Genomic DNA, 13,442 nt, shown 5'->3' with positions numbered 1-13,442 from the left:
AAAAAATCACTGAATCATGAGGATAACTTATCTGTATTCCAGTCTTTTCTTAGCTGTTTATAAACCCTTTCCCCCTCCTCTTTGCAGTTTGGAGTCTATGTCAGCAGATATTTTGATTACCATGGGTACAATGTTAATTCCTCACTAACTTTCTATCCTTTAATAGTAATGGTAGTAGTGGTAGTGGTAATGGTGGTAGTAGGAGTAGTAGTATTTGTTATTCTTGTTGTTTGATAGCTTTGATTAGACACTTGGGATATTTGACCTACTTACAGAAAATAGTGCTTTTGATTTTTTCTCTGTGAGATTCACATGGTAAAGTATAGAAAACTGAATTTTTTTAGTACTCTGATCCTATCTTAAACCTAAGTTTGGAATTTGCATCAGTAATGATGGTGAACAATTATTATCTCTGCTTAGTAAGATGAAGAGATTGTCTAGTATTTTATTCATAATTTATCTTTGGTGTTTTTTTTTTTTAATGGGTAGAGTCAAATATCTTACAAAAAAACTATGTAAATTTCACCAGCCTACACATTTGACTTAACACCTCTGCTCATGGAGATATGCTAGCAACTAAACAAATGATATTCCTATTTGCCCATCTCATATTATAATTCCCTTTGGATGAGAATGGTATTGGATACTAAGTTTTTCATGTGTTACTGATGCCTTTATTTAAAAAAAAAATACTTAATTATGATTAGTTACCTAAGTGGTACAAAGGAGAGAGTGTTGGATTTGGAGTAAAGAAGATCCGAGTTGAAATCACCTCAGACACTTATTAGCTATTTTGACTCTGGGCAAATCATTTTCTTTCTCGGTCTTATTTTCCTTGAAAAATGCATAAAAAATGGAGATAACAATAGCATCTACCTCTAGAGATTGTTGTAAAGATTAAATGAGATAACATAAAACTTTAAAATATTATAAAACATGCTAGGTGTTATTATTAGTATTATTGCTGTTTTTGATTCCATAGTATAAACTATCCCTTGTGTAATATTGGCTGTCTATAGAACAGTTTTATAAAACACAGCTGACATTATAATATAACAATTATGACACAATATAATATAATATAATGTAAATTGGTGTAATAATAAATATGATATACTTGGAAGTATATACATGAAGTGATTCCTTTGATGCCCCCAGTTAGAAAGCACAACTGTCTAGGAATCAAAGGTTGAATTCCCAGTTCTTTACTTGGAAAGATCTCCTATGTAGTTCTCATTATAGCACCCTCATACTGCATAACAGCATCATCCCTCCTGCATCGAAGGTAGCAACAGCAATAAAAGCCACAGTTACATCTGACTTTCTTTATAAATATAATGCATCTCTCATATTTTTGAAGAAGGAAATAGATGTGGCAGACATGGCTCCTGCCATGCCAACTGTTACCATGGGATGACCCCAAATTCCTGCCATAACCAAATCATGAGAACCCTTAACCTCCAATCAGATAAAAATGGATCATCTTGTAGTTTCCTCTTTTCCCAAATTGGGAACAACCTCAGAACCGAGGGATTTTTTGGCCAGCTAACAATCTCTTGCCAAATGTTGTTACATTCATAAAAATAAACAAATGAACAAAAAGTGAATGGCAGCTAAGCAAAATCAGTGGACATTTTGGCTATGTTTGACAGCATATACATCTTTTCATACCTGTTGTCCACTACTCTAGGATATTTCATTTTAAGTTCTCTAGCATCAAGATTGCTCATTACATTGATTTAAATTTTTTATTTCTTTTACCTTTGGTTTTTTTTTTATTTCAACGAATGCTTCCAAGTCTGAACTTAAGCTCTTATGACAATGGATCTAGGATCTATAAAGTGAATTTATTACTAGTGTCCAAATATTTAGACCTTCAGTAACTTTATTTTATTTTGCCTTTCAAAAATAGGTGCCCAAACCAGTAGACTATTCTTGCCAACCATGGTGAGTATTAAAAAATATTTTATTTATGATATGTTTACTTATTTACTATATTATATATTTACCATATAACTATAGTTACTATAAATTTAGAGTGTTGATTTTTTGGAAAGGGGAGTAGAGTTATATACATACTTTGTAACCTCTATATATGTGTTTACATACAAAGGACAATGCCACTATAATTTAGAGATTTTTTTTTTCTGCTTTCCATTATTCTGTTAGAGGCTGTGTCTTAATAAATATATGTTCCTCATATATATAACTAATGGCTTCATAACTGTCAAGGAAGGGAACAATGAACACATTCAAATACCACATGTGTATCCTAGATTTAGAAAAGGAGATTTCAAAAATACCAGAGAATATCCAGTTGAACAATTAAAAAGAACAAAATAAAACAAAACTTGACAGTGTAATTGTGAGTTATCTCAATGAGTGAAGGAAAAGACTGAAAAGTCTTGTGTAGATACTTAGGGAGGAGTCTGATGAACTTAGATTTTAAAATACCTTGTACAAAAGATAATATCAAGAAATCAGCAAGTATTTAGTAAGTACTTACTGTATACTAGTTATTATGCTAAATATGCAGATCTCAGAATACATGCAGAATAAGGCATACTTTTTTTTAGAATAGTGTCCAGAATGTTAATGTTCCAAATTAATTGAAGCTTGAAAAAAGAAATGCTAATGAGACTGAAAAAAGATATTTTTACGGCAATATTTGCAGTACTATATACACCTTTGAAATAAGAAGTGGTGATAACTAGGTGTTTTCAAGAAGTTACTAAGAAAAGATTTTCCAAAGTAATGTCATTTGCTATTTTTGTTAGGTTCACTAGACTGGAAGATCAAGTCAATGACATATATTTCATTTGACATCTGAATTTATAAAATATGTAATGCAGTGAATAGAGTGTCAGGGCCTGTAGTCAGGAACACTCATTTTCCTGAATTCAAATCTGGCCTCAGACTCTTACTTGCTATGTGACCATAGGCAAGTTATTTAACCCAATTTGCCTCAGTGACCTCAACTGTAAAATGCCAAAACATTCCTAATATCTCTGCCAAAAACAAAACAAAACAAAACAAAACCCAAATGGGTTTACAGTCAGGCATGCATGAGTAAAAAAATTATTAAACAACAACAAAAACAAAAGTTTGTAAGCCAATTATTCACCTAATTTGTTGTCTGATCGATTAATTTAGCTTGATGACTACCTACCTATAAAAGGTTTTGTACAACAGATTTGTTGATCAGATAGGATTTTGGATAAAGTGGCCTCTAAAACCTTTTCCAGTCTAAAATTCTTTTATTCCATATGTGTATATGTATAGAATGGAGGAGAAATGGTAGCATAACAGAAAGAGATGTGATCTCAGAATCATGAAGAACCAGGTTGAAGTCCCAGCCTCTGATGCCTAGAGTCAGAGTTTGACAGGAGGAGGATGCAAAGCGCAAGAAGACCATATATTATGGATTAGTTAATAGTCTTTGTTAAGAAAGGACATTTTTTTTTCACTTTGAATTCTCTATGTTGATTAGATCATAGAACCAGAGCTCAAGAAAAAAATGCCCCCCAAACAAACTCATACCTATTGTATACATTACTATCTACATTCAAGTGTAGCAATGGCCCTAAAATATGCATTGATGAACATAAGCAATATAGAACTTGCAATGCAAATCTTTAACAGTTTCTGAAGCACAAGTATCAGAACTAAGTTTAGTTAAATTTTGTTTGTGCCATAATCCTGAGTCACCCTTGAAGTAAAAAAAAAAAAAAAAAAAAAAAAATCACACTTCTATAAAGTGATGCAAAAAGAATGGTATGTTTTTTCATGTTTAACGAAATGACTAAAACAAGTCCTGGAACACCTCTTATTTTTAAAGACAGTTGATTAAAATATCAGAAAAATAACTACTTAAAAAAAATCAGGGAGACTGGATAATTTTAGCATAGTAATAGAAATAGGATTCAATATTATCTTTGCATTGATACCCATAGAGGGAGATGCTGTTGTAATAATGTCTACGGAGCTTGTGCCATAAACCTGGATTAAATCAAATATCCAATACCAGCCCCTTCATGAGCCATTTCCTGTCCACCCCCCTGATCTACCCTAACACACATAGTACAAGAAAGATAAAAAAGAACATAGTACCACTATGGGAACACCACCATCCTATTCCTCCCAGTCTCTATCATTCCCTCCCCTGCAAGCACTCCCTGACTAGTACAACATGATTTGTTTGCACCAAATGTATAATCTTTACTGTCCCCAAACCTACTTCAAATCATGGCTGATTCTTTCAAGTATCCTAAATCACTGGAGCAACAACAGCCTTCCTGTGCTTGACATTCCTCAGTGCCCTGATAGAAATGTCATTTTAGGTACCTGTTCTTTCAAGTGGCTGCCTTTGCAGAGTAAATATCTTCTCTTCCACTGGAAAGGCAATATGTGGGTGTTTTCCTGTTGTTGAGTCTTGACAATCTTTTTGCATAATGTATATTGAAAATCTAGATCCCCTTCATTTAAAATGCCTAGATATTTTGTTCATATTCTGGAAGCTAAAATATACAAAAGCACATGAAATTTCTAGATTTGTCCAAGTCTAGCTCAGTTTCTCAATAGAGCTGCTAGCTAAGTTGTTGGGGTATTTATTCAATAATTTTAAGTAGTTGTTTTTACTTAAGTTAGTCAAGGCCTGTACCAATTTTGAGTGAGTTTGCAATTTATTCCTGAACCATACCCTTCCTTTTCACTGACCCCATTCTAGCCATTGGCTATCCTCTGTCCCAAATCCCTCCAGGGGACTTGGAAATTGAAGTTGCTCAAGGGTTTAACAAGAGAAAGTGGCAGTAATAGGAATCTTCTCTGCCATGTTCTATCTGGATGAAATTGAAATCCTCATTTCCCTGTAAATCTTCAGTGAAAATTATAATAAAAAATGAGTAGGCACCTGGAAAACAGTATCAACAACATAAGTGATCAGGTTGGAAATTTCTGTGAAAAAAATTTAGCCATGAGAATAGAAAGACACACCTTTTTTCCTTCTAATTTAGGGGTTTTTAAATTTTTGTTTGTTTGTCATGGAACTTCTTCATTATATAATAATACTTGTGCACTCTTCCTCAGAAAAAGGTTTTTTTAATTAATAGGAGGAAATGCTAAATGTCAGTGAGAGGTTTGTGAAAATAAAGATGCAATTTTTTTTTTTCCCATCCACATTTCCGGACCCTTTGAAATCCATCCATGGATCTCTTGGTAGTTTGTAGATCCCAGGCTAAGAATCCCAGCTTATTCATTCCTAACATGTCATTACTGGGTGTTTCAGTTACAAAGGTAATGATTTCAGAGGCAAAAACTAAATGAGGCTGAAAATGAGATGCACTTTACAAAATAAATAAATCCATTAAGAGTCTGGGAATTCAGGGCACAAGGGAGCAGTGTGTATAACTCTTGCATTATATGCTTGCCAAAATGTAGGACTTCATGGCAATTTTGATATCTTATTGTGAATAATATTCCTGCTTATGACTAACAGGACAAATGAAATGAAACTTTTGGAAGATCCTCATTATTTCAGCTACAGAGATATGAGGGCAAAAAAATCTTTCAGGGATGAAGATAGAGAAAAATTCCATATATAAATTCTATATAAGATATTTAGTAACATTTTCTTCCTGAATATCTTTCCTTTTCTATTTTCCTCCATCTTTTTTAAAAACTTTTTATCAGTCTTTTGTATGGATGGATATAAACACAGGTGTGTATCTCTCTCTCTCTCTCTCTCTCTCTCTCTCTCTCTCTTTATATATATATATATATATATATATAACCATAATAACCATAGTTCCCCCCAGTATTTCTCCTGCCTCCCAGAGAACCATCCCTAATACAAATACAAAGAGTATTTTAAGTAAAAAAAAAAGAAAATGTAGAAAAAATCAGCACAACTAATTAATACATTGAAACAGTATGAAAATACCTGCAATCTGTAACACTTATAGACTTCCCACATCTGGAAAAATGTATAGGTTAGAGTCTCAAAGCTCTTCTTTTGAATCCTGTCTGTTCTTTATACTTTTGCAACATTCACTTTTGATTTTTGTATGTGTATAGAAAGTGGAGTTCTTTTCCATTTTTATTATTGTCATTACAAGTATTAGTTTTCTTGGCTCTGCTTATTTCACTCGGCATCAAGTCATATAGGATTTTCTACACTTTTCTCTGTTAAACACACATATCATTTCTTACATCAAGGTAATATTCCATTACATTCATTTATCACAATTTGTTAATCCATTCTCCAATTGATCTATTTTTGTCAAATCTATGCTTTCAGAAAGAATAGCCTTGTGAGAACTGCAATATAGACTCAGAGTAAGCATTTGTTGACTCTTAGTTGGAGGTTATGAATATTCATGAGTGTTCAATCCTCCAGATAATGGATAATGGGACTTTTTTATTTAAAAAAAGAGATACTGACTCAGGTTTATTTCATTCCTAAAAAAAAATTCACCTTGTCTTGAAACATGGTCTTTTTCAAGTCAGGGGGAATGTGAATATCTCAAAACTTATTAACATCATTATTCCTTTAATCAAAACAAGTTTTTTCCTGTGGGCTAGATCATGTCAATTGCAATAGCCAGGTCTGAACTTGCAAAATGAAATGGGAGATTGAGGCAATTATGAAAATTATTCAGACAAAGCTATTTTCAAAAGTAGCTTTATCTGAATTATCCATATATTTGAAACTTGCTTCTTAGGCATTGGTTGTGGTGGAATTTTCTGGAGAATTGGTGAAGTATTGCATGTTGGTCATAGAAGTGTGGTCGTAGAATATTGATTATCTGAATAGCATTTTGTTTTTATTTTTTTCCTATTCTTATTCTGCATGGAGCAATAATTTATATTTCTTTGTCTTCATTTAAATGTTTTAGTTGGAAGCTCCTGATATTATGAATCAGGGAATTAAGATAATTATTTTTTAATTGAAAGACAGATTGGACACTGGATAGACAGTTGAACCTAGAGTCAGTAATACCAAAGGTTATAGATCTAGAGTTAAATGGAATATTATCTACTCCATAGGTTCTTAACCTGATAAATGGGTAGATTTCATGTAGTCTTTGAACTTGGATAGGGAAAAATTTTAGTTTTATTTTAATTAATCTTTGTAATCCTATTTATTAACATTGTTAAAAGAGGTTAGAAAGGACTACATCAGATTGCTAAAAGAGTCATGAGACAAAAAAGCTAAGAAACCCTTCTCTATTTCAACCCTCTAGTCTTACAGATAGGTAAATTTAAACCTAGAAAGAGTAAAATTCATCAGTGTCACATTGCTAGTAAGTGACTAGTCCTAAGTCTTTCCCCACCTTTCTTAATTTCAGGGCCTTTCCTTTGTTAATTATTTCCTTTTTATCTGATATATAGCTTGCTTTGTATACATTTGCTTATATATTTTCTCTTCCATTAGATTGTAGTGGACAGGAACTTTCCTTAAAGATAGGAACTGTCTTTTGTATCATTTTATATTCCAAATACTTAGCACAATGCCTAGCACATAGCAGTCACGTAAAAAAATTTTATTAATTAATTGATTCTAAGCCCAGTGTTGTATCCTCTAAACCATATATGACCATAAAACGCTATTATGGTGACAGGAAAGATAAAGAAATAAACTAAGAAGACAGCAATGTAAAAACAGCTACAAATACATCATCAGAGAAAAATGCTAATTGGACCAAAGCCTAACAAGAAGTTTTAGAAGAATTAAGAAAGAGTGATAGAGGAAAAATTTAGAAAAGAAATGAGTGTTGTAAGAAAAGTGTGAAAAGATAATTAATAGCTTGGTAAAAGAGATACACACACAAATACAAAAATAACTTTAAAAAAACAGAATTGGCCTAATGGAAAAGGAAATAGAAAAACTTGCTGAAGAAAAGAACTCCTTAAAAAGCAGAATAGGTCAAGTGAAAAAGGAGGTAGAAAAATTCACTAAAGAAGTGAATTCCTTAAAAAGAAGATTTAGCCAAATGAAAAAAAAAAGATACAAAAGGTCACTCAAGAAAATAATTCCTTAAAAATTAGAATCGGGCAAGTGGAAACTAATAACTCCATTAACATCAAAAAACAATCAAACAAAATCAAAGGGATGAAAAAAATAGAAAACACCTAATCTGGAAAAATATTGAAGAGAGATAATTTAAAAATTGTTGGTATACCTGCAATCCTTGATTTTAAAAAGACCTGAGACATCATATTTCAAGAAATTATAAAGGAAATCTGCCCTAATGTCATAGATCTAGAGGGTAAAATAGAAATGGAAAGAATCCACCAATTATTTACTAAAAGAGATCCCAAAATGACTACTTCCAAGAATATTATCACCAAATTCCAGAGTCCCAGGTCAAGGAGAAAATATTGTAAGCAGGTACAAATAAACAATTCAAAAATTATGGATTCTTAGTCAGGATACCACAAGTTTTGGCAGCTTCTGCATTGAAGGAGCTGAAAACCTGGTATATGATAAGTTTTGTATGATTTCACATCTATATTTGCTTTCCTCCTCATTTTACTTTACTTTTCTTTCTTTCTTTCTTTTTTATTAAAGCTTTTTATTTACAAAGTTTATGCATGGGTAATTTTTCCAACATTGAACCTTGTTTGTTCCAAATTTTCCCCTCCTTCCCCCGATTCCCTACCCTAGCTGGCAGGTAGTCCAATACATGTTAAATATATTGAAATACATTTTAGATCCAATATATGTATACATATTTATACAATTATCTTGTTGCACAAGAAAAATCAGATCGAGAAGGAAGAAAAAGAAAAAACTGAGAAAGAAAACAAAATGCAAGAAAATAACAACACAGAGAGTGTTATGTTCCACTTTCTGTTCCCATGGTTCTCTCTCTGGCCGTAGATGGCTCTCTTCAATACTGCACAAGTGGAATTGGTTTGAATCATCTCAATGTTGAAAAGAGCCACATCCATTAGAATTGATCATAGTATATAGTCTTGTTGTCGTGTATAATGATCTCCTGATTCTGCTCATTTCATTTAGCATCAGTTCATGTAGGTCTCTCCAATCCTCTCTGAAATCATCCTGCTGGTCATTTCTTACAGAACAATAGTATTCATTAGCATTCATTTACCATAATTAATCAGCCATTCTCTAATTGATGGTCATCCACTCAGTTTCCAGTTTCTTGCCACTACAAATAAGGCTGCCACAGACATTTTTGCATATATTTTCCCTCCTTTAAGATCTCTTTGGGATATAATCTCAGTAGAAACATTGCTAGATTAAAGGGTATACACAATTTGATAACTTTTTGAGTATAGTTCCAAATTGCTCTCCAGAAGGATTGGATCCATTCACAGATTCACCAACAATGTATCAGTGTCCCAATTTTCCCACATCCCCTCCAACATTTGTCATTATCTTTTCCTGTCATCTTAGTCAATCTGACAGGTGTGTAGTGGTATCTCACAGTTGTCTTAATTTGCATTTTTGTGATCAGTAGTGATTTGGAGCACCTTTTAACATGGCTACAAATAGTTTCAATTTCTTCATCTGAAAATTGTTGTTCATATCCTTTGACCATTTATCAATTGGAGAACGGCTTGAACTATTACAAATTTGAGTCAATTCTCAATACATTTTAGAAATGAGGCCTTTATCAGATCTTTTGGATGTAAAAATGTTTTCCCAGTTTATTGCTTTCCTTCTTCTTCTTCTTCTTTTTTTTTAATAATTATAACTTTTTATTGATAGAAGCCATGCCTGGGTAATTTTTTACAACATTATCCCTTGCATTCACTTGTGCTCCGACTTTTCCCCTCCCTACTTCCACCCCCTCTCCCAGATGGCAAGCAGTCCTATATATGTTAAATATATCACAGTATTTCCTAGATGCAATATATATGTGCAGAAATGAACAGTTCTCTTGTTGCACAGGAAGAGTTGGATTCAGAAGATAAAAATAACCTGGGAAGAAAAACAAAAATGCAAACAGTTTATATTCATTTCCCAGTGTTCTTTCTTTGGATATAGCTGCTTCTGTCCATCATTAATCAGTTGAAACTGAGTTAGATCTTCTCTTTGTCGAAGATATCCACTTCCATCAGAATACATCCTCATATAGTATTGTTGTTGAAGTATATAATGATCTCTTGGTTCTGTTCATTTCACTTAGCATCAGTTCATGTAAGTCTCTCCAAGCCTCTCTGTATTCATCCTACTGGTCATTTCTTCCATAGAATAATATTCCATAACATTCCTATACCACAATTTGCCCAACCATTCTCCAATTGATGGGCATCCATTCATTTTCCAGTTTCTAGCCACTACAAGCAGGGCTGCCACAAACATTTTGGCACATATAGGTTCCTTTCTCTTTTTTAGTATCTCTTTGGGATATAAGCCCAGTAGTAGCACTTCTGGATCAAAGGGTATGCTCAGTTTGATAACTTTTTGGGCATAATTCCAGATTGCTCGCCAGAATAATTGGATTCATTCACAGCTCCACTAACAAGCATCAGTGTCTCAGTTTTCCCACATCCCCTCCAACATTCATCATTATTTTTTCCTGTCATCTTAGCCAATCTAACAGGTGTGTAGTGGTATCTTAGAGTTGTCTTAATTTGTATTTCTGTGATCAAAAGTGATTTGGAACACCTTTTCATATAAGTAGAAATAGTTTCAATTTCATCATCTGAAAATTATTTGTTCATATCCTTTGACCATTTATCAATTGGAGAATGGCTTGATTTCTTATAAATTAGAGTCAATTCTCTATATATTTTGGAAATGAGGCCTTTATCAGAACCTTTAACTGTGAAAATGTTTTTCCAGTTTGTTGCTTCCCTTCTAATCTTGTTTGCATTAATTTTGTTTGTACAAAGTCTTTTTAATTTGATGTAATCAAAGTTTTCTATTTTGTAATCAATAATGATCTCTAGTTCATCTTTGGTCACAAATTCCTTTCTCCTCCACAAGTCTGAGAGGTAAACTATCCTATGTTCCTCTAATTTATTTATAATCTCATTCTTTATGCCTAAATCATGGACCCATTTTGATCTTATCTTGGTATATGGTGTTAAATGTGGGTCCATGCCTAATTTCTGCCATACTAATTTCTAGTTTTCCCAGCAGTTTTTGTCAAATAATGAATTCTTATCCCAAAAGTTGGGATCTTTGGGTTTGCCAAACACTAGATTGCTATAGTTATTGTCTATTTTGTCTTTTGAACCTACCCTATTCCACTGATCAACTAATCTATTTCTTAGCCAACATCAAATGGTTTTGACTGCTGCTTTATAATATAGTTTTAGATCAGGTACAGCTAGGCCACCTTCATTTAATTTTTTTTTTTTCATTAATTCCCTTGAGATTCTCAACCTTTTGTTCTTCCACATGAATTTTGTTGTTATTTTTTCTAGATCATTAAAATAGTTTCTTGGGAGTCTGATTGGTATAGCACAAAATGAATAGATTAGTTTAGGGAGTAATGTCTTCTTTGTTATATTCACTCAGCCTATCCAAGAGCACTTAATATTTTTCTAATTATTTAAATCTGATTTTATTTGTGTGGAAAGTGTTTTGTAATTTTGCTCATATAATTCCTGACTTTCCTTTGATAGATAGATTCCAAAATATTTTATGCTTTTGACGGTTATTTTGAATGGAATTTCTCTTTGTATCTCTTGCTGTTGGATTTTGTTGGTGATGTATAAAATGTATAAAAATGCTGAGGATTTATGTGGATTTATTTTATATCCTACAACTTTGCTAAAGTTATGAATTATTTTCACATGTAAATCCATATAGTCCTGGAAATTTGTTGTTAGGGAGTTGATTAATAGATTGCCCTATTTCTTTTTCTAAAATGGGACTATTTAAGTAATTTATTTCCTCTTCTGTTAATCTGGGCAATCTATATTTTTGTAGGTATTCCTCCATTTCACTTAGGTTGTCAAATTTATTGGCATAAAGTTGGGCAAAGTAACTCTTAATAATTGCTCTACTTTCCTTCATTAGTGAATAGTTCTCCCTTTTCATTTTTGAGACAAACAATTTGATTTTCCTCTTTCCTTTTTCTAATCAAATTAAGTAAAGGTTCATCTGTTTTGTTGTTTTTTTCATAAAACTAACTCAGTTTTATTTATTAATTCAATGTTTTTTTTTTTTAGTTTCAATTTTGATAGCCTTTTATTTTTAGTATTTCAAGTTTGGTATTTGATTGGGGTTTTTTAATTTGTGCTTTTTTAGTGCTTAGCCCAATTTATTGATCTTCTCTTTCTCTATTTTATGCAAGTAAGCATCTAGAGATATAAAATCCCCTTATTACCCCTTTGGCTGCATCCCACAACTTTTGATATGTTGTCTCATTATTGTCATTCTCTTGGATGAAATTATTGATTGTGTCTCTGATTTACTGTTTCACCCATTCATTCTTTAGGATGAGATTATTTAGCTTCCAATTTCTTTTTTGGTCTATTTTCCCCTGGCCTTTTATTGAATGTAATTTTTATTGTATCATGATCTGAAAAAATGCATTTGCTATTTCTGCCTTCCTCCATTTAATTTTGAGGTCTTTGTGTCCTAATATATGGTCAGTTTTTGTATAGATTCCATGAACTGGTGAGAAGAAAGTGTACTCCTTTCTGTCTCCATTCAATTTTCTCCAAAGATCTATCATATCTAGTTTTTCTAGTATTCTATTTACCTCTTTAACTTCTTTCTTATTTATTTTGTGGTTTGATTTATCTAATTTTGAAAGAGTAAGGCTGAGATCTCCCATTATTATAGTTTTGCTGTCTATTTTTGCAACTCTCTTAACTTCTCCTTTGGGAATTTAGACACTACACCACTTGGTACATATATGTTTAATATTGATATTGCTTCATTGTCTATGGTACCTTTTAGCTATCCTTATCTCTTTTAATTAGATCAATTTTTGCTTTTTCTTGATCTGAGATCAAGATGGCTACCCCTGTTTTTTGTTTTTTGTTTTTTTTTTTTTTTTACTTTGCCTGAAGCATAATAGATTCTGCTCCAGCCTTTTACCTTTACTTTGTATATATCACTCTGCTTTAAATGTGTTTCTTGTAAACCATATATTGTAAGATAAGATTGTGTCTTTTAATCCAGTCTGATATCTGCTTATCTTTTATAAGAGAGTTTATCCCATTCACATTTACAGTTAAAACTACTAATTCTGTATTTCCTGCCATCTTATTTACCCCAAATTAAACTTTTCTCTTTCCTTTTCCCCTTTTTCTCCTTCCCAGTATTTTACTTATGAGCATTACTTGCCTTAAGCAGTCTTCCATCTTTAGAGACCCTCCCCCTTTTTTATACCTTTCCCCTACTATTTCTCTTTTTCCTTCTATTTAGCCTACCCCTTCCCTTTTCCCTTTTCCCCTCCCACTTTTCTATAAGATGTGAGATATTTCTCAATGAAACCAAATATATCTAA

General features: G+C 32.4%; 1 protein-coding gene across 1 annotated transcript in view; it reads left to right on the top strand.

Moving 5' to 3' along the window:
* Window positions 1–13,442, top strand: part of VAV3 (vav guanine nucleotide exchange factor 3) — a 449,592-nt gene that overhangs the window by 400,506 nt on the left and 35,644 nt on the right. The window contains exon 22 of the mRNA XM_003769710.4: window positions 1,913–1,947. Within this exon, the coding sequence (XP_003769758.1) occupies window positions 1,913–1,947 (35 nt within the window). The remainder of the gene's footprint in view (window positions 1–1,912; window positions 1,948–13,442) is intronic.

The sequence above is a fragment of the Sarcophilus harrisii genome, chromosome 4 (genome assembly GCF_902635505.1).
Source record: "Sarcophilus harrisii chromosome 4, mSarHar1.11, whole genome shotgun sequence".
NCBI classification, from domain to species: Eukaryota; Metazoa; Chordata; class Mammalia; order Dasyuromorphia; family Dasyuridae; genus Sarcophilus; species Sarcophilus harrisii.
This window is presented reverse-complemented; position numbering and strand designations above follow the sequence as displayed.